Genomic DNA, 22,353 nt, shown 5'->3' with positions numbered 1-22,353 from the left:
TAAAAATTGGCCCTGTCACTTAGGTGAAAACAGGCTTTGGGGTGAAGGGGTTAATTCTCAGCAAAAACATGAACAAGCCCTTAGGCTATAAAAATTACATATAAAACTCTGCGTACCTTCAAAAATCTTGTAAATGGTAACGATTAGTCTGCTTGTACTTCATTTTTACATGTTCCATTGAACACTTGCATACATGTATAGTGGGAGCAGTGGACTTCTGCTGGTAGGCATAACACCACAATAGGACTTGGAGAAGTTAAACTACTACTTGGACCCGATAAAGGAATAACACTTAGGCTATGTGCACACGTTCCGGATTGTATGCGTTTTTGCCGCGAAAATGCATGCACAACACAACCCACTGAAATCAATGGGATTCCGCAATGCTGTGTATTTTTCTGCGGCGGAATAGAATTGTGGAAAAATCCACAGCATGCTCATTCATTGTGCGGAATCTTGCCGATTCCACACACATAGGAATGCATTGATCCGCTTACTTACTATGCCCACCATGCACAAAGTAAGGCTTCTTTCACGCTTCCGTCTTCCAAATCTGCACAGGGTCCGTCAAGATGTTGAAATAACGGATCCTGTGCAGATTGTGGAAAATGTGTGCACTGGGCCCGTCTTTCTGACGGACCCGTCGGGGCTATGTGCACCTGTTGTGTATGCGTCTTCGCAGCGGTTTTCCGCTGCGAAAACGCATACGCAACACAAACCAGGTTAAAAAATCGCAGTATTCTCACCTACCCGCGTCCTGCGCAGCAATGCTCCCGGCAGCTAGCGCTCCTAGTAATACATTGCGAAATCTTGTGAGAAGTCGTGGTCTCGCGAGACCGCAAGATTTCGCAATGTATTACTATGAACGCTAGCTGCCGGGAGCATCGATGACGCTACGTGGAATGCCGGTAGGTGAGAATATTGCAAATTTAAAATTTTTTTTTTTTTTAAATATAATTTTCACATTATATCTTGTTACTATTGATGCTGTATGGGCAGCATCAATAGTAAAAAGAGAGAGCAAGAGAATTTCCCTTACGGGAAATTCTTCCGCTCATGCTCTTTGAAAAGGCGGGACCCGTCGCTGGATTCTTGCTTTTCAGTCAGCGACGCATCCTGTGCCCATAGGCTTCCATTGTAGCCAGTGACGGGCAGCGCAGGATGCGTCGCTGACCGATTTTCCGACGTGCAGAAAAAACGTTCCTCTGAACATTTTCTCTCCCCAACGGACGGTCTTTTTTTTTTTCACAGGATCCAGTGCACGATGGATGAAACGGATGGCAATCCGTCGCTAATACAAGTCTATGGGAAAATGCAGGATCCTGCAAATTTTTTTTGCAGGATCCTGCTTTCTCAAAAATCGACGGATTGTGACGGGAGCTGAAAGATGGAAGTGTGAAGGAGGCCTTAAGCGAATTATGTGCGGTTGGTACCCAGGGTGGAGGAGAGGAGACTCTCCTCAAAGCCTTGGGAATAAAAAATAGTTATTTTCCTATCGCCACGACAGCACCCATACGAGAGAGGGGATCCGCCCACCATCTGGACAGGAACCTACAGGATTTAAAGGGGCGGTCCCCCTCACCACTCCAGTTTGGGTTCCTGTCCGGATGGTAGGACCCTGCAGGATGTCTCTTACCCAGGTCCACCAGGCCTCTGCGCGGTATCTTTGAGAACGGCAGAATCGGGGACTCTGGAAGCAGCGTCGGGGGTGTTCTTTTTCAGACCCCTCCTCGTCTGGCCGTACGGATGCGATCCCAGGGGTCGGGCAGGGCCGCCCTGGGTCGCGTGAGCGCGGCTGGCTCAGCGTCCCTTCATACCGATGGCCCGGAAGTGGAAGGTAGGACTTCCGGGGGAGGCTGGGGGAGGAGGCGCGGCTGCTGGTATTAAGCGGCAGAGGCTGCAGAGCAACGTGCGGCAAAGAAATGTCCTCGGTTGCGGACACAGAGCACCTTCAGGTGGAGGTGCCTGACCAGCGCAAGAAGAGCGACAGCAGCCGCTCCAAAAGCAGCAGCAGTGTGGTACGGGGGCAGCAGCATGCGGGTGCCTCAACGTCACATACGGATTCCCCTCAGAGACCGGTACTGCTCAGTTCAGCCTTGGTGAGTGTCATGACGAAAATCACCTGGTAGCTGATATAGTCTGTCTGTCATTGTGCTTTGTTTTAGGCAAAGAAATCAGCCAAATCTAAGCACAGGCAATGTGCCCTATGTACAGTTCCCTTACCTGATAGTTATCAGAAAAGGCTCTGCCAAACTTGTATTTGCCAGACCTTAGAAGAAGAGGCTCCCCTTCGTGCATCAGATCTCAGAGCAGTTATAAGGGAGGAAATTGATTGTTCCCTTAGAAGCAGTCGGCATGAGAGATCCAGGGAAGTATCACCAGGATCCAGTCCGTTGTTGCAGGAAGGTGAATGCTCACGTTCATCATCACCGTCCTCTTCGGACGAAGAAGGGAGACCTTGTTTTTCAGTAGATGGAATGGACGTACTGGTTAAGGCAGTTCGCACAACCATGGGGGTTGTAGAGAACAAAGAGCCAAGGTCAACCCAGGACTTAATGTTTGCAGGGTTGTGCCAGAGAAGCCGTAAATCGTTTCCTGTGGTAGATACTGTGAAGGACCTTATTAAGCGTGAGTGGGACAAACAGGATAAGGGTTTCCTACCATCATCAGCAAAGAGAAGGTACCCTTTTGATGATAAAGTCCTAGCAGAGTGGGTGAAAATACCTAAAGTGGATGCGGCTGTGGCCTCCACATCTAAATCAGGCACCTTACCACTGGAGGATGTAGGTCTTCTGAAAGACCCTTCGGATAGGAAAGCAGACATGTTTCTTAAAAAAGTTTGGGAAGCATCGTCAGGTGCTTTTAAACCAGCAATCGCAGGTACCTGCACAGCCAGATCAGTTATGGTCTGGGTAGCCCAGCTGGAGGAGCAGCTTAAAACTAAAATACCTCGTGATAAGTTGCTGGATTCACTGTCCCAGATTCGGGATGGTGTGGCGTATTTGGCGGATGCCTCGGTGGATTCCTTGAAACTGGCGGCCAGATCAGCAGGACTTTCAAATGCTGCCCGGCGGGCTTTATGGCTTAAAACCTGGAAAGGAGACGCACAGGCTAGAGCTAAACTATGTACCATTCCATGCAGGGGTGAGTACTTATTTGGCCCGGTGCTAGATGACATCCTAGCTAAGGCTGAGGATAGGAATAGAGGTTTTCCTAAAGTGTTCAATCCCACCTTTAGGAATACCTTCAAGAGACGCTTCCCGTACCGGAGACCCTACTCAGCCCGAAATTGGGAGGCGCCAGAGCCGAAGAAGAGAAGTTCAGACTTCAATACATCATCTTCCTCAAGACGTAGGCGAAACTATCGTTAATTCAAATCTTCCTGTAGGGGGCAGACTAAAACATTTCTATACTCAGTGGGCCAGGATAACTTCCAGTAATTGGATCCTGGGTATAATTAGGTCAGGATTGAGATTAGAGTTCCGGGAAAAACCTTCAAATTATTATATATTGACTGCCCCTGGTTCCTTAGACCAACAGAAGGCCCTGGAAAAAGAGATTCAGACACTGAGACAGAAAGAAGTTATTGTAGAGGTTCCAAAAGAGCAGGAGGGGGAAGGATTCTATTCCCCTTTATTTTTAATCTCCAAACCTGATGGTTCCTTTCGAACCATCATAAATTTACGGAAACTGAACAAATTCCTACAATACCATGCTTTTAAGATGGAATCAATTAAATCAGCGACTAAACTTCTTTTTCCCAGGTGTTATATGACAGTCCTGGATCTAAAAGATGCGTACTACCATCTGCCCATTCACGAAGATCACCAACGGTTCCTCAGAATGGCGGTGTGCTTAAACAATCAGGTCAGGCACTTTCAGTTTACGGCAATGCCATTTGGATTATCTATGGCGCCAAGAGTGTTTACTAAAGTCATTGCGGAAGTAATGGCTCATATCAGAGAACAGGATACATTAGTTATACCCTACTTGGATGACTTCCTAGTAGTGGGTAATTCGTTTGTTCAGTGTAAAGATCGCCTAAACTGTATAATCTCTTCCCTACAGGACCTAGGTTGGCTGGTCAACTTAGAGAAGTCAAAACTAAACCCATCAACAAATCAGATTTTCCTGGGTATTTTGCTAAATTCAGAACATCAGCTGTGTTTTCTTCCAGAGGAAAAGAAGCAGAAGATTATACACAAAGTCAGGGCTGTGATAAAGAAACCGGATCTGACCTTAAGAGACGCAATGTCCCTATTGGGATCGTTAACATCATGCATACCGGCTGTTCAGTGGGCTCAATTCCACACTCGGATATTGCAAGCCCAGGTCCTGGATACAGAGAGGAGTCTTCAAGGTCACTTAAGCGGAAGACTCAAGCTATCTACCACCACTCTAAAGAGTCTAGAATGGTGGCTAAATATGGAACATCTGGCAAAAGGCGTACATTGGGAAATAGTTCCAGACAACACGGTCACAACCGATGCCAGTCCAATAGGATGGGGAGCTCACATAGGAGAGGTTTGGGCTCAAGGACAATGGTCTCGCTTAGAGGCCCAAAGATCCTCAAATTGGAAGGAGCTTATGGCAGTAAAAAATACCCTGCTCAGATGGCTACCGTTCCTGCGGGGCTCGCATGTAAAGGTACCGTCACACTTAGCGACGCTGCAGCGATACCGACAACGATCCGGATCGCTGCAGCGTCGCTGTTTGGTCGCTGGAGAGCTGTCACACAGACAGCTCTCCAGCGACCAACGATCCCGAGGTCCCCGGTAACCAGGGTAAACATCGGGTAACTAAGCGCAGGGCCGCGCTTAGTAACCCGATGTTTACCCTGGTTACCAGCGTAAAAAAACAAACAGTACATACTTACATTCAGCTGTCTGTCCCTTGCCGTCTGGTTCCTGCACTGAGTGCTGGCCGTAAAGTGAAAGTGAAAGCACAGCACAGCGGTGAGTCACACAGCGGTGACTCACCGCTGTGGCTGTGCTCTGCTTTCACTTTACGGCCAGCACTCAGTGCAGGAACCAGACGGCAAGGGACAGACAGCTGAATGTAAGTATGTACTGTTTGTTTTTTTACGCTGGTAACCAGGGTAAACATCGGGTTACTAAGCGCGGCCCTGCGCTTAGTTACCCGATGTTTACCCTGGTTACCAGTGAAGACATCGCTGAATCGGTGTCACACACGCCGATTCAGCGATGTCTACGGGGAGTCCAGCGATGAAATAAAGTTCTGGACTTTCTTCCCCGACCAGCGATCTCCCAGCAGGGGCCTGATCGCTGCTGCCTGTCACACTGGACGATATCGCTAGCGAGGACGCTGCAACGTCACGGATCGCTAGCGATATCGTCTAGTGTGACAGTACCTTAAGAGTTCAGTCGGACAACACGACAGTGGTCGCATATCTCAACCATCAGGGAGGAACGAGGTCAAGGTCTCTGATGATCACCACCGCAGACATATTCAACATAGCCGAAGCTCATTTTCATTCTCTTTCAGCGGTTCACATACGAGGAGAACACAACATAGAGGCAGATTACCTCAGCCGTCATTCTCTGCGTCAGGGAGAGTGGGTCCTAAATCGGCTAGTTTTCAAACAGATAGTGGGTCTCTGGGGGTTACCTGTTATAGATCTGTTTGCTACGAGGGAAAACAGACAAACCAAGAAGTTTGCATCCCTTCGGGTAGCGGACAAACCTTCTGTAGTAGACTCCCTTCAGATTCATTGGGATTTCCCTCTAGCCTACGCATTTCCCCCACTATGTCTGATCCCTCTAGTTCTCAGGAAGATCAGGAAGGAGGGGGCGAGAGTAATCCTAATTGCCCCCTTCTGGCCCAGAAGGGCATGGTTCTCCTTACTCAGGGCAATGTCCGTGACCGACCCCTGGGTGTTGCCGGTGAGTCCGGAACTCCTTTCTCAGGGTCCATTTCGTTATCCGAATGTGGAATCTCTGCATTTGACGGCATGGAATTTGAGAGGGAATTATTAAAAAGGAGGGGTTTTTCTGACGCTTTAATATCTACCCTTTTAAGTAGCCGGAAAGAAGTCACTACTAAAATTTACTGTAAAATCTGGAAAAAATTCCTTGCCTTTTATCAACAGCCCTTTACGGATAAAATTCCAATTCCGGCTATTCTGGAATTCTTGCAGAAAGGCCGAGAATTGGGTTTGGCGGTAAATACCCTTAGAGTTCAGGTATCTGCCCTGGGGGCATTATACAATAGCAATGTGGCAGGAAATAGATGGGTATCTAGATTCATGAGAGCTATGGAACGTAGTAACCCTGTACATATTGTTAGATTACCGCCATGGGATCTAAATTTGGTTTTGGATGCTTTAACAGAACCCCCCTTTGAGCCATTAGATTCTGTCTCCATTAAAAATGTAACTTTAAAGACGGCTCTGCTAGTGGCCTTGACTTCTGCTAGAAGAGTGAGTGATATGCAAGCGTTGTCGGTAGACCCTCCTTATCTAATGGTCTTTCAGGATAGGTTAGTTTTAAAACCGGACCCAGCATATCTGCCAAAGGTAGCTTCTAAATTCCATAGAAGTCAAGAAATATATTTACCATCATTTTGTGATAATCCAGTTTCAGCAGAGGAGCAGAAATGTCATATGCTAGACGTTAGAAGAGCAGTATTACAATACCTGCACAAAACAGAACCTTGGAGGCAGAGTAGGGCTCTGTTTGTTTCCTTTCAGAATCCAAGGAAGGGGGCGAGTGTAACAAAGGGCTCTATTGCCAGATGGATCAGAGATGCGATATGCCTTGCCTATACTGCCAAAGGTCAAATTCCACCAGAAGGCATCAAGGCCCACTCCACCCGAGCCATGGCCTCATCCTGGGCGGAGAGAACGGACGTCTCCATAGACGTGATATGTAAGGCGGCAACATGGTCATCTCCTTCCACCTTTTATAATCATTACCGTCTTGATCTATCATGTAAGGCCAATTTAGACTTTGGCCGTTCAGTACTTAGTGCTGTAGTCCCTCCCAGGTGATTGGTCTTTTAAAGTCTCTCGTATGGGTGCTGTCGTGGCGATAGGAAAACCGGTTTTTACGTACCGGTAATATGATTTTACAGAGTCCACGACAGCACCCGCACATTCCCCCCCGTAGTTAATCACTGGTTTCCTGCACTCTATTGGAAGGTGTGCTTTTAATTGTCACTCTCTAGAAGGTGATGGTATTTAGTAATGTTTAAGTATTTATGATTGTGTACTAACTCAATGGCGGTGTCCCTTATACTCTGAAACACAAACTGGAGTGGTGAGGGGGACCGCCCCTTTAAATCCTGTAGGTTCCTGTCCAGATGGTGGGCGGATCCCCTCTCTCGTATGGGTGCTGTCGTGGACTCTGTAAAATCCTATTACCGGTACGTAAAAACCGGTATTCTCACCACCTGGCGGCCCCTGGATCCAGCCCAGGCCTTAGCGATGCTCCTGTTCCCAGTGATGCTTTGCGACAATGACCTGTGATGACATGGCGGTCTCGTGTGATGCTACATCATCTGGGGACATTGCCGCAAAGCATCACTGGGAACAGGAGCTGCCGAGAGCATCTCGAGGACCGGGAAGGCTGCGGGGGCTGCCAGAAGGTGAGAATATAAGGTTTTTTATTTTTTTTAATATTGATGCTGCATAGGCATTGTATATTATGTTCGAGTCCCATGGCTGCATGATTTGCTGCTGTTAAGCACATCTTAGTCTTCACTCTATACAGGCTCATAGACTTTCTATTGCGCCCATACATCATTTTTGTAAGCTAGGTAAAGCAGGAGCAGTGTGATTGATGGGTGTCTGAGGACGCAGACTCGTGGTTATCTGCAGGAGATATTAGGTACTACCTATCATTTCAAATAAAATCTTCTCAGTCGCTTTTCTTCTCTTATAGGATAATATCTATACTCTCTTCTGCTGCAGGTGCTGTTCCAGGAGTGTCAGTACTGGGTCTCCCAGGGATCTCATGACACTGGCTGCAGGGATAGCGTGACAATCGGTGGCTGGTTCCCTGCCTTTTTATGTAACCGACATCCGGAAGAAGTCAGAAGCGGCAGCTTCTTTTGCACTTCCTCCAGATGTCTTCAGGAAGGAGAAGAGTGAAGTTGCCTCTGGCTGCAGAGCTTGCGTCACATAACTTTGTCAAGCAAGCCCCGGGAGAGCCAGTGCTTGAAAAGGATCCACACCGGAGTGGAGTATAGCTGCTATTATTTTAGAAGAGGGAACATGGTTTTTAACAAGGGGTTGTCCGAATAGAGGACAGCCACATTCAGTGTTAGGAGTCCCAGAGAGCAGGTAACGGTACCCTAAATGTATAACATTAGGCAGAAAAGAGCAACCCGGAAAGAATACATCTGACTACTGTAATATCTCACACCTTGCAGTGTAGACCCCAGAGGTGACAGCTGCAGGATTTATGTCCAGAATGTAGGGGCCTAGCATCCTTATGTCTTTGGATGTATTCCTTGTCGATGGGTACTCTTGTACAAGTCCGTATCGGAGCTCTGGTCAATGATGACATCTGTAATGTTTGCTTACAAAGTGCTCTTTGGCCGCTGTGTAAATACTGTCAGAGATGCTTGTCCATTCATCTTCCATGTTTTAACTTTCCCAGTTCTATATTAATGTGGTAAAGCCCTTTTTGTTTTTTTTTTTGTTTTTTTTACGTTGCTAGTACATAATGCCCTCTACTCCTATTCTCGCTTTTTGTTGGGGAGCAAAGCGTGCTACTGCTCTGATCCCTCTCCATAAGACATTTAATGCTTCTCTTATGATCCTGAGATACACAGCTAGCTTTAGTAATGGCCTACAGGCAGGTGAAAAAAAGATGTTGTGTAAGGCTAGGTTCACATTGCATTAGCAGCAGCCCGTTCAGCACATACACTAACGGGCTGCTGCTAGCGCAAGTGCCGGCGCTACATCACGCTAGCGCAGATGGATCATCTGCTAGCTGCAGCCAGCGTCTCGGGTCAATCACTCAAATGACGGCATATCGCTAGCACATGCCCATTGTGGGCGTGCGCTAGCGATGCGTTTGCCATTGCATTCAATGGCGGCGTTAACGGACTACTTTACACCGCGTTATGCCGCGGTGTAACGTAGTCAATGAACGCAATGTGAACCTAGCCTAAGGTTTTGCAAATTAACAAATATTAAATCTTCATTTGGCTTTATTGTGAGGAAAATAAGAGACCCCTATATTCAGATCATACTCCTAAAATTAGTTTGCACACCAGACCTTAAAATTGACTCCCTTAGGCTACTTTCATACATCAGGTTTTCGCTGTCAGGCTAAATCCGGCTAAATAAAAAAAAAAAACGGATCTGGTGAATGTTGCTGCCGGATCCATTTTTTTTTCCCCATTTACTTACATTAGTGCCGGATTGCGCCGGATGACATTGCGTTTTGTCCGGCAAATCTGCAGTTTCCCGGAAAAAAATGTCCATAGCAGCGTTTTTTGTCTCCGGCGAAAAAGCCGGAAGGTGCCGGATCCGGAAAATGGCCTATTCTGGTGCCGGATTCTGTTTTTTTTTTTTTTTAAACTGAGTATGCTCCAAATTTTTTTTTTTATCCAGTAATCTAGATATGCTAGCCGGATCCGTAGAAAAAATGGATCCGTGGCATCAGTTTTTCACAATCTGCGCCGGATCCGGTTTTTCTAACATTCGCCAGATTGTGCCTGATGCAAAAAAAACCTGATGTGTGAAAGTAGCCTAAAATCGAGAGTCAGACTGCAGTTTCCTAAATCGATTTCTTACTGCTGGTCATGGTGAGTTCAACCAGAGAACCATATTGGTATAGATTACATATCTTCTACTGCTGTCCATAGTGCAGTGTGACTTCTATGACAGGACATCAATTTCATCATGGCCATAAACCTCCCGACTCCTCATGTGATTTCTGGAAGTGGTTGGGGCAACTGAGTAGCTGAATTTACAAAAACAAAAAAAAGTGCTAAGGGTAACATTAGTCCACACTTGGCAGCAAGCTAAACTTCAGCTGTACATCCACTACATGGATACATTGGAGACACTGCCGCCCTCCAGTGCATCTATGGAACCAGGGCTGTAGGGGCTGCACATGATTTTTTTTTTTTTTTTTGCCATTGACTTTTTGCAGTGGATCTTCCTTGAGTACTCTGGGGGCAACATGATGTCAAGGCTGAGACACTAATTCCAGTGATGCGTCCCTTACAAGGCTGTGTTGTTGTGCTGCCCCACCACTGGTTAGCGGCTTGCTGCCAATCAGCAGGGTTATACAGAGCTCAGCATTGAGGCTATGTGCACACGTTCAGGTTTTTTCGCGGTTTTTTTTTTTTTTTAAACGCTATAAAAGCTAATTAAAAACGCATACATTATGCATCCTATCGTTTAGAATGCATTCTGCATGTTTTGTGCACATGATACGTTTTTTCCGCGAAAAAAAGCGCATCGCGGTAAAAAAGCAGCATGTTCATTAACCCCCTTCCCAACCTTTGACGTATGCGTCATGAAAACCTGTGCCATTCCGACCTGTGACGCAGCATATGCGTCATGGCCAGATTGGGCTCCTGCAGGCCGGGTGAAAGGGTTGACTGTAATTTCACCCGGCCTGCAGGGACAGGAGGAGTTGTACTTTAGCCCAGGGGGAAGGTGGCTTCACCCCCCCCCCCCCTCCCCCGTGGCTATGATCGCTCTGATTGGCTGTTGAAAGTGACGTTTCACTTTCAATCAGAGCGATAGTAATATTTCACCAATGAAAATTGGTGAAATATTACAATCCAGCCATGGCCGATGCTGCAATAGCATCAGCCATGGCTGGAGATCGCGATGTGCCCCCCGCACCGCCACCGATCACCTCCCCTCCGTCCTCTGTCCTGTCATTTCCTGTCCTCCGCTCCCCTCCGTCCTCCTGTCCGCTCCCCCCCCCCCCCGCTGTCCGATCCCCCCCCATCATACTTGCTGACCTCCAGTGTGCCTCCCGGTGTCCATCCGGCTGCTGCATGGGCGCCGCCATCTTGGAAAATGGCGGGCGCACGCGCAGTGCGCCCAAGGAATCGGCAGGCAGATTCGTTACAAGTACATTTTGATCGCTGTAATAGGTTCTATCACAGCGATCAAAATAAAAAAATAAATAAATAAACCCCCCTTTAGCACCCCCATAGGTAGGGACAAAAATAAAGAAAAATTTTTTTTTTGCCCCACTAGGGTTAGGGTTAGTTAACACTGCGTCTAAGCAGTCCGTTAGACGGACTACGTTACACTACGGCATAAACGCGGTGTAACGTAGTCCGTTATGGCCGCCATTGACAGCAATGTCGGACGCATCACTAGCGCACGCCCACAATGGGCGTACGCTAGGGATGTGCTGTCATTGAGTGACGGACCCGGAGACGCGGGCTGCAGGGTTTCCGGGTTCGTCACTGCTAGCGCAGATAGAGCTAGCAGATGCTCTATCTGCGCTAGCGCGATGCAAACGTCGGCACTTGCGCTAGCAGCAGCCCATTAGCGTATGTGCTGAACGGGCTGCTGCTAGCGCAATGTGAACCTGGCCTTAGGGTTAGGGTTTGGGTTACGGCTAGAATTGGGGTTAGAACTAGGGTTAGGGTTAGAATTAGGCTTTGTGCGGATTTGGCTGCGGATCTGCAGCAGATTTGGCTGCGGATCCGCAGCGGATTGGCCGCTGCAGATTCGTAGCCGTTTTCCATCAGGTTTACAGTACCATGTAAACCTATGGAAAACCAAATCCGCTGTGCCCATGGTGCGGAAAATACCGTGCGGAAACGCTGTGTTGTATTTTCCGCCGCATGTCAATTCTTTGTGCGGATTCCGCAGCGTTTTACACCTGTTCCTCAATAAGAATCCACAGGTGAAATCTGCACAAAAAAACACTGGAAATCCCTGGTAAATCCGCAGGTAAAATGCAGTGCCTTTTACCTGCGGATTTTTCAAAAACGGAAAAATCTCACACGAATCCGCAACGTGGGCACATAGCCTTAGGGTTGGAATTAAAGCTAGGGTTGGAAATGGGGTTAAGATTAGGCTGTGGTTAGGGTTATGGTTAGGGGTGTGTTGGGGTTAGGGGTGTGTTGGGGTTAGGGGTGTGTTGGGGTTAGGGGTGTGTTGGGGTTAGGGGTGTGTTGGGGTTAGGGGTGTGTTGGGGTTAGGGGTGTGTTGGGGTTAGGGGTGTGTTGGGGTTAGGGTTGTGATTAGGGTTAGGAGTGTGTTGGGGTTAGTGTTGGAGTTAGAATTGAGGGGTTTCCACTGTTTAGGCACATCAGGGGTCTCCAAACGCAACATGGCGCCACCATTGATTCCAGTCAATCTTGCATTCAAAAAGTCAAATGGTGCACCCTCCCTTCCGAGCCCCGACGTGCACCCAAACAGTGGTTTACCCCCACATATTGTGTATCAGTGTACTCAGGACAAACTCGGCAACAACTATTGGGGTCCAATTTCTCCTGTTACCCTTGTGAAAATAAAAAAATTGCTTGCTAAAACATCATTTTTGAGAAAAGAAACATGCTTTTTTTATTTTCATGGCTGTGCGTTGTAAACTTCTGTGAAGCACTTGGGGGTTCAAAGTGCTCACCACATATCTAGATAAGTTCCTTGGGGGGTCTAATTTCCAAAGAGGGGTCACTTGTGGGGGGGTTCTACTGTTTAGGCACATCAGGGGCTCTGCAAACGCAACTTGACGCCCGCAAACCATTCCATCAAAGTCTGCATTTCAAAAGTCACTACTTCCCTTCCGAGCCCCGACGTGTGCCCAAACAGTGGTTTACTCCCACATATTGTGTATCAGTGTACTCAGGACAAACTCAGCAACAACTATTGGGGTCCAATTTCTCCTGTTACCCTTGTAAAAATAAAAAATTGCTTGCTAAAACATTATTTTTGAGGAAAGAAAAATGATTTTTTTATTTTCACGGTTCTGCGTTATAAACTTCTGTGAAGCACTTGAGGGTTTAAAGGGAACCTGTCACCCCGTTTTTTCAGATTGAGATATAAATACTGTTAAATAGGGCCTGCGTTACTATAGTGTATGTAGTGTACCCTGATTCCCCACCTATGCTGAGAAATACATTACCAAAGTCGCCGTTTTCGCCTGTCAATCAGGCTGGTCAGGTCGGGTGGGCGTGTTCACAGCGCTGTTTCTTCCTCAGCTTTACGTTGGTGGCGTAGTGGTGTGCGCATGTTGAAGTGACTAATCCACTGTGGGCACGAGAAGACACCGCGCGATCTGCGCTGTCATCCCTTTCATCGGTGGGGGCGGCCATCTTCCTGGGGCCGCGCGTGCGCAGATGGAGTGCTCTGCTGCACGGGGCTTCAGGAAAATGGCCGCGGGATGCCGCGCGTGCGCACAAGAGATCGCGGCAGCCATTTTCCCAAAGCCGAGATGCAAACTCTACGCCACCAACGGAAAGCTGGGGAAGAAAAGAGCAATGTCACCACACCCACCCGACCTGACCAGCCTGATTGACAGGCGAAAACGGCGACTTTGGTAATGTTTTTCTCAGCATAGGTGGGGAATTGGGGTACACTACATACACTATAGTAACGCACAGCGCAGGCCCTATTTAACAGTATTTTTATCTCAATCTGAAAAAACGGGGTGACAGGTTCCCTTTAAAGTGGTCACCACACATCTAGATTAGTTCCTTGGGAGGTCTAGTTTCCAAAATGGGGTCACATGTGGGGGAGCTCCAATGTTTAGGCACACAGGGGCTCTCCAAACGTGACATGGTGTCCGCTAATGATTGGAGCTAATTTTTCATTCAAAAGTCAAATGGCGCTCCTTCCCTTCCGAGCCTTGCCGTGTGCCCAAACAGTGGTTCCCCCCCACATATGGGGTATCGGTGTACTCAGGACAAATTTTACAATAACTTTTGGTGTCCAGTTTCTCTTTTTACCTTTGGGAAAATAAAAAAATAGTTGCTAAAACATCATTTTTGTGACTAAAAAGTTAAATGTTCATTTTTTCCTTCCATGTTGCTTCTGCTGCTGTGAAGCACCTGAAGGGTTAATAAACTTCTTGAATGTGGTTTTGAGCACCTTGAGGGGTGCATTTTTTAGAATGGTGTCACTTTTGGGTATTTTCAGCCATATAGACCCCTCAAAAAAATGGTTTTGTAAATTTTGCTGTAAAAATGAGAAATCGCTGGTCAAATTTTAACCCTTATAACTTCCTAGCAAAAAAGAATTTTGGTTCCAAAATTGTGCTGATGTAAAGTAAACATGTGGGAAATGTTATTTATTAACTATTTTGTGTCACATAACTCTCTCGTTTAACAGAATAAAAATAAAAAATTTGAAAATTGCTAAATTTTCTAAATTTTAGCCAAATTTCCATTTTTTTCACAAATAAATGCAAAAATTATCGACCTAAATTTACCACTAGCATGAAGCCCAATATGTCACGAAATAACAATCTCCGAACCGCTAGGATTCGTTGAAGCCTTCCTGAGTTATTACCTCATAATGGGACACTGGTCAGAATTACAAAAAACGGCCAGGTCTTTAAGGTCAAAATAGGCTGGGTCATGAAGGGGTTAATTGTGCGGATTTTCTGCGTTTCCCCCGCTATTCTATGCATTTGGGAAAAAACGCACAAAAACGCGTCAAACGCGAAAAAAATGCATGCGGACTTCTGGCAGAAATGTCCGGTTTTTGTCAGGAAAACTCTGTAAGAAATCCTGACGTGTGCACATACCATAAGAGAACTGCTAGATCTGCAGCAGAAAAAAAAGGGTATTATATCAAAATGACAACATGCATACCAGCGAGTGACACTGCTGGAATTAGGGTCTGTGCACCTGTACGCTGACAGATTCCCTTTAAGAATTGATGAATTACTGGTGGAAAACGGAAGTTAAAAGTATGTCTTTCATTTTTAACCAATCCCCTTAAGGTACCGTCACACTAGACGATATCGCTAACGATCCGTGACGTTGTAGCGTCCTGGCTAGCGATATCGTCCAGTGTGACACGCAGCAGCGATCAGGCCCCTGCTGTGATATCGCTGGTCGGGGAAGAAAGTCCAGAACTTTGTTTCGTCGCTGGATATCCCGCTGACATCGCTGAATCGGCGTGTGTGACGCCGATTCAGCGATGTCTTCGCTGGTAACCAGGGTAAACATCGGGTTACTAAGCGCAGGGCCGCGCTTAGTAACCCGATGTTTACCCTGGTTACCATCGTTAAAGTAAAAAACAACCACTACATACATACCTACCTACCGCTTTCTGTCCCCGGCGCTGTGCTTCTCTGCACTCCTCCTGTACTGGCTGTGAGCACAGCGGCCGGAAAGCAGAGCGGTGACGTCACCGCTCTGCTTTCCGGCTGCCCGGCGCTCACAGCCAGAGCAGAGAAGCCCAGCGCCGGGGACAGACAGCAGTAGGTAAGTATGTAGTGGTTGTTTTTTTACTTTAACGATGGTAACCAGGGTAAACATCGGGTTACTAAGCGCGGCCCTGCGCTTAGTAACTCGATGTTTACCCTGGTTACCGGCATCGTTGGTCGCTGGAGAGCTGTCTGTGTAACAGCTCTCAAGCGACCAAACAGCGACGCTGCAGCGATCCGGATCGTTGTCGGTATCGCTGCAGCGTCGCTCAGTGTGACGGTACCTTTAGACATTCATAAGGATCTGATTTGCAAAACAATCAGAATAGGACGTGCTCGAGTCTCATGAATCGAACATTTGGATTTAATATAAAATTGGTATGTATGGATCAAATAAATTCTTGAGTCTGTGTGCTGTCTGTACATGAATGTTCATGTCTAAGGGATGTGTGAATGCAGTCTAATACAATATTATTTAGATGGCACCAACATATTCCACAGCGCTTTTCCAATTAAGTGGGGACACGTACAAACACATTCCGAAGTAATTCATAGTTCAAGAGTTACTTATTTCTATAAGGCAATAGGCGATGCAATAGGTAGAAAGTGCTTGTCATCTATGGTCCAGCCGTAATTATAATGGGGTATTTCAAATAAGCTGCATGATCCTGTCATCAGCCAGTATCTACCGTAAGTACCGTTAGCAAGTGCTATAGGGTGCATGGAGGATTATGGAGACACAGGATACACAGGACAGACTGGGATTCTGGACAATATTTTGAACAGGAGAACATGGAAGAATTAGATTAGTGAAGTGAGGTACTAGGCTAGTCTAAAGAGATATTTTTAAACCACGCTTAAAAATGTGGCTGCTAGGTCTTAATCGTATCTCCTGGGGTTGTACATTTCAGAAAAATGGTGCAGCTCGAGAGACGTTTTGGAGATGGGAGGTATGGATTATGGAGGATGTTTGTCTTGGATTGATTGCAGAATGGAGTACGTTGGTACCGTCACACTATACGATTTACCTACGATCACGACCAGCGATACGACCTGGCCGTGATCGTAGGTAAGTCGTAGTGTGGTCGCTGGGGAGCTGTCACACAGACAGCTCTCCAGCGACCAACGATGCCGAGGTCCCCGGGTAACAAGGGTAAACATCGGGTTACTAAGTGCAGGGCTGCGCTTAGTAACCCGATGTTTACCCTGGTTACCAGCGTAAAAAAAAACAAACAGCACATACTTACATTCCGGTGTCTGTCCCTTGCCGTCTGCTTCCCGCACTCACTGACTGCCGGCCGTAAAGTGAAAGCACAGCACAGCGGTGACGTCACCGCTGTGCTCTGCTTTCACTTTACGGCCGGCAGTCAGTGAGTGCGGGAAGCAGACGGCAAGGGACCTGACGGACACCGGAATGTAAGTATGTACTGTTTTTTTTTTTTTTTTGTTTTTTTTTTTTTTTAAATTTACGCTGGTAACCAGGGTAAACATCGGGTTACTAAGCGCGGTCCTGCGCTTAGTAACCCGATGTTTACCCTGGTTACAAGCGAACGCATAGCTAGATCGGTGTCACACACACCGATCTAGCGATGCCAGCGGGAGATCCAGCGACGAAAGAAAGTTCCAAACGATCTGCTACGACGTACGATTCTAAGCAGGATCCCTGATCGCTGCTTCGTGTCAGACACAGCGATATCGTATGGATATCGCTGGAACGTCACGAATCGTACCGTCGTAGCGATCGAAATGGCACTGTGTGACGGTACCCTAAGGTGATAGACCGAGATGAAAGAGGAGATAGTGGTGCAGAACTGTGAAGAGCTTTGTGGGTGAGAACGATAGGTTTGTTTTGTATTCTGTAGTTGATGGCAACCAGTGCAATGACTGGCACAAGGTGGAGGCATTGGTCTAGTCACTGGACAGAAATGACTCTGGTTGCTACTTTCAGGATGGATTGGAGGATAAAGTTTGGTTGGAGGGAGACCGGTTAGTACAGTTGCAGTAGTCTAGACCAGAGTGAGTAAGGGCGACAGCCTTTTTGCAGTTACAAAGGTGAGAAAAGATGAGCCCAATATGAGCTTCCATGTAGTATAATGAAATGGTTCACGTTCAACATGAAAACTCCACAACATTCATACTTGTCCGGGTACGTAGTAAGTCCTCGGTGGGTCGGTGTTTAACAGTCCAACCTGCAATGTACTCTATACTGAATACTAGCATGACCTATAGGGAGAACTAGTTGACTCTCTATCCCAATCTTCCATAACCTGTTCCCTCTTATCGGAGTCTGTCGTGTGTGTTTTACGTGCTGTTACACGAGTCTGAGGTTTCTTTTGCTCCTGACTATACACATATTCATGTTACAGGTGAGCGTGTCTTGTGCTTTCACGGGCCTCTTCTATACGAAGCTAAGGTATGTCACTTGTGCTACCTTTTTTCTTACAGTACTTCTTGGTTAATTATTGAAAATTAATAAAAAAGAAATACAGTGCATTTTCTCAGAGTTAATTGGCCAACGTTATGGGTTTTTTTTGTTCTGCATTATACTAAAGGTTATTACAATGAGGGGCACACTACTTCCTCTGCTAATTATCTATGGTCCTCAATTTGGTTTTCCATTGTTTCACCCCATGCTTCCTAGTGGCATGTTTTAATCTTAATTTAATAACTGAAGTCTACAGCTCTGTTGGGGGAAGGGGGGGAGAGAGAATGTCTGAATTCTGCTTCTTAGGTGGGTTCAGAAGGAACCCCCAATGGTGTCACTTGCGTGTGACTGAAATGTGACCTGAGCTCTGCCTAACTGGTCTCCCAAGAAAATCCACTGTATGTTGTGGTGGTTGGGAGCTCACTTGCCACATTGGCTTGAGTATGTTATTAATTGCTTATAGAAATCATGTTTTCTGAACTTTTTCAAAAAGTTGTTAGATGGTAATGTCCAATGCAGTATTCATGTGACTGCTGCAGGCAATCGCTGTCCTCAGCAGTGAGGAAAGGGTTGTACCAAGTTTGAAATGTATCACTTATCCATAGGATAGCGGGTACCTTCCCAATGGCTTGGGGGGGTGTCTGACCACTGGGACCCCCTGAGAACTGGGGAGGTGTGAATGTAGCAGTGGTCTATCTTTGCACCCCTCTGCCCCATTCATCCTCTATGGGACTGCTGGAAGTAACAGAGCCCAGCTTACAGCTGGTCATCTGCACTTCCATGAAGAATGAATAGAACGTATGTGAACATGAACTCACTGCTCCATTCACACAGCGCTGGTTCTCTGGATCGGTGGGAGTCCCAGAGATTGGACCCCCAACTATTGGGACAATATCCCTTATTTTTTGGATAAGGGGATACTTCCAAACTTGAAGCAACCCATTTAATATCAAATGCCAGAACACCACCTCTAAGGATATGTGCCCATGTTGTGGATTTTTCCGCGCGGATTCTGAAAAATCCACAGGTAAAACGCCCTGCTTTTTTACCTGTGGATTTACTGTGGATTTTGTGCAGATTCCACCTGCGTTTTTACACCTGCGGATTCCAATTATGGAACAGGTGTAAAACGCTGCGGAATCCGCACAAAGAATTAACATGCTGCAGAAAATAAACCGCAAAGCTTCCGTACTGAATTTTCCGCAGCATGTGCACTGCGGATTTGATTTTCCATCGGTTTGCATGGTACTGTACAACGCATGGAAAACTGCTGCGAATCCGCAGCCAAAACCGCAACGTGTGCACATACCCTAAATGTACACATTGTCAATGGATTTCCGTTCCTGCGTAGACCTAGTACATAATGGATTTATAAAGCTTCAGGTGTAGGAAACAGATCAGTTAGGAGGCCCGCAGTACTGCTTTCTTACAATGAATTCATTCCGCGTGTCATTAGTGCCTAGTGGGGGTAGTGGCCGGCGGTCACCTCCTGCTTTCCCTGAGGTCAATGCACAGTCCTAAGGTAAGCCTGCAATGTAGCAGCTTCACAAAAGCCAGTGACTTTCAGCTTTTTCTTGTAAATTCCTTGCAAATTGCTTGCTTATTATTAATGGCCAGCGATTTCACTTTCCAGCCCAGAATGACTTCCACTAGAGAAAAACTAGTGTGATTATTAAATGAAAACCTGCAACGTATTTTTCACCTTTCATGGGTCAGGCGACTACAGTAAGCAGCTGCCGCTTGCATTTACCTGCTGCCTAGAGGGACCATGTATTAAGTCCCAGCTTTCTTTCTTTGCTGAAACTTTGTAAAGTTGTCAATGTTAGATGTGTTCTGTCTTCATAGTTTTTTCTTTCTTTGCTCTTGGTATATGCAGCTCGATACTGGCTCCTTTCAGAGATAATCATAGAAGGCCCCAGTCAGCAAAAGTTGAGATAGCAGAACCGATATAAGTCAGTATTTACTACCCATTAATCTTTCACAGGTATGCATAGTTGTCTCTTATATGATTTAAGTATTAATTTTATTTTCGATTCCCCTTTGAACAGGGTTGGAAGAATAATATAAAGACATTCATGCAAAATATTTTCTGAAAGGTTGGCACCTTAGACCTCAGGATATTACTTAGGCTGGTTTAAATGAGTTGTAATTTAATGTAAGGGGTATTTCGGCAAAATATAATTATGCACTGCCACTGGATGTGTCATTAAGGCTGGGGCTAACCGGTGACACTGAACAAAGATCGGAGTATGTAGCTGCATCATGTAAGCAAATCGCAGCAACTCGAGAGTCAGAAAAACAAAGCAGAGGCTGGGACAGTCTGCACAGCACCTCCCTTTATCATAGTGTATGAGCAAAGGAGGACCATTCTCGCCCCTATTCGTCCTGTGGTATGTGGGACCCCCATTGTTGTCCCCCACAGATCATGTTTGACTTATATTTTTTGGGGTGTGCCATATTTTTATAAATTTCTCTGAATACCCCTTCATGTTGAAAGCAAGAGTGTTATAAGCATTATACGTTTTAAAGGTTTTTCATGGCCATTGTTTACTTATTATTTCTACTGAATATTAATACTTCTCGGTAAATCTACGTTTGGCACATTAATGAACTGCAATCCTTGTATTGTATTCCATGAATCTTGAATTAAACCCTGGCTTTTCTTCTGCAGTGTGTGAAAGTCTCCATTAAGGACAAGCAGGTGAAGTACTTCATTCACTACAGTGGATGGAATAAGAAGTAAGTTAATACGCATGTGTAAATATGAAGAAAAATGAGAATCTAGGGCCTCGTTTAGATGTTCGAGAGTCACCTTTGAGTTAGTGTTACTGGCAGAACGCACACCCAATATGGGACTGTTAACACATGTCGTTAATATTTTCAGAACCAAGTAGGTCCTGCCTGGTTTTTATTCGAATCACAAATCTACAGGTGCTTCTCAGTTAATTCGAATATCATCAAAAAGTTAATTTATTTCAGTTCAATACAAAAAGTGATCTATTTCAAATTTTTGTTTCTGTTAATGTTGATACCGTATATACTCAAATATAAGCCGACCTCCCCCACCCCCCTCCTAATTTTGCCACAAAAAAACTGGGAAAACTTAGTGACTTGAGTATAAGCCTAGGGTGGAAATGCAGCAGCTACCGGTAAATGTCAAAAGTAAAAATGGATACCAATAAAAGTAAAATTAATTGAGACATCAGTAGGTTAAGTGTTTTTGAATATCCATATTGAATCAGGAGCCCCATGTAATGCTCCATACAGTTCATGATGGCCCCATAAGATGCTCCATCTTAAAATATGCCCCATATAATTCTGCATAAAGGTCAATAATTCCCCCATAAGATGCTCCATACAGACACTTGCCCCATATAATGCTCCACAAACGTTGATTATGGCTACATACAGACACTTGCCCCCATTTGCTGTTGCTGCAATAAAAAATCACATAGTCGTCGCTCAGGCCACTGGCACTTTCAATATTCACCTGACTTCGTTCCGGCACCGCTCCATCTTTAGCGTCTTCTGCACTGACGTTTATGCGGAGGGCGCGCACTAACCACGTCATCGCGCCTGAGCGTCACTGCAGTAGACACTGAAGATGGAGCGGCGTCGGAACGAGGAGCAGGTGAATATCGCGCAGTGCTCCCCTCCCCGTTATACTCATCTGCTCCTGGCGATTTGCAGTCCGTTTCCCTGGCGCCACAGCTTCTTCCTGTACTGAGCGGTCACGGTTACCGCTCATTACAGTAATGAATATGCGGCTCCACCCCTATGGAAGAAGCTGTGGCGCTGGGGAAACGGGGACCTGCAGGGACCGCGCCAGGGGTAGGTGAGTATAATTACAGCCCCCCTCTCCCCCTCCCCTGCCGACCCCTGGGTATAACTCGAGTATAAACAGAGAGGGGGACTTTCAACCCAACAAAATGGGCTGACAATCTCGGCTTATACTCCAAGTATATACGGTAACCGATAATTTACTGAGCACTGGTGAGGATGTAAACTAGGATTGGGTGCATTATATGACCAGGCGACAAAACTTTTGTCTTGCCAAAATCTGACCATTCTGTGTCCATTGATCAATATTTCTGCATTGATACCAATTTATTTTCTTAACCTAAACCACATTTCGGAGGGTTTCAGCTTTCAAAAGAATAACCCCTTACCGGCATCGGACGTACTATACCGTCCGATGCCGGCTCCCCTGCTTTGATGCAGGGCTCCGCGGTGAGCCCGCATCAAAGCCGGGACATGTCAGCTGTTTTGAACAGCTGACATGTGCCCGCAATAGGTGCGGGCAGAATCGCGATCTGCCCGCACCTATTAACTAGTTAAATGCCGCTGTCAAACGCAGACAGCGGCATTTAACTACCGCTTCCGGCCGGGCGGCCGGAAATGACGTCATCGCCGACCCCCGTCACATGATCGGGGTCGGCGATGCTTGTGAATGGTAACCATAGAGGTCCTTGAGACCTCTATGGTTACTGATTGCCCGTCGCTGTGAGCGCCACCCTGTGGTCGGCGCTCACAGCACACGTGCAATTCTGCTACATAGCAGCGATCAGCAGATCGCTGCTATGTAGCAGAGCCGATCGGGTT

At 46.4% G+C, this 22,353-nt stretch overlaps 1 protein-coding gene across 5 annotated transcripts in view; it reads left to right on the top strand.

The window, feature by feature from the left end:
• Positions 1 to 22,353, top strand: part of MORF4L1 (mortality factor 4 like 1) — a 94,222-nt gene that overhangs the window by 11,674 nt on the left and 60,195 nt on the right. The window contains exons 2-4 of one of the 5 annotated variants that reach the window (XM_069766452.1): positions 17,693 to 17,739; positions 19,628 to 19,735; positions 20,423 to 20,490. Coding sequence is in view for 4 of the 5 variants with exons in the window: in XM_069766451.1 (XP_069622552.1) it covers positions 17,693 to 17,739; positions 20,423 to 20,491 (116 nt within the window). In the remaining variant the exon portion in view is untranslated. Of the gene's footprint in view, positions 1 to 17,692; positions 17,740 to 19,627; positions 19,736 to 20,422; positions 20,492 to 22,353 lie in introns of all 5 variants that reach the window. The other 4 variants (XM_069766450.1, XM_069766451.1, XM_069766447.1 and 1 more) reach the window with 4 other exon arrangements.

Source organism: Ranitomeya imitator, chromosome 4, assembly GCF_032444005.1.
Source record: "Ranitomeya imitator isolate aRanImi1 chromosome 4, aRanImi1.pri, whole genome shotgun sequence".
NCBI lineage: Eukaryota > Metazoa > Chordata > Amphibia > Anura > Dendrobatidae > Ranitomeya > Ranitomeya imitator.
This window is presented reverse-complemented; position numbering and strand designations above follow the sequence as displayed.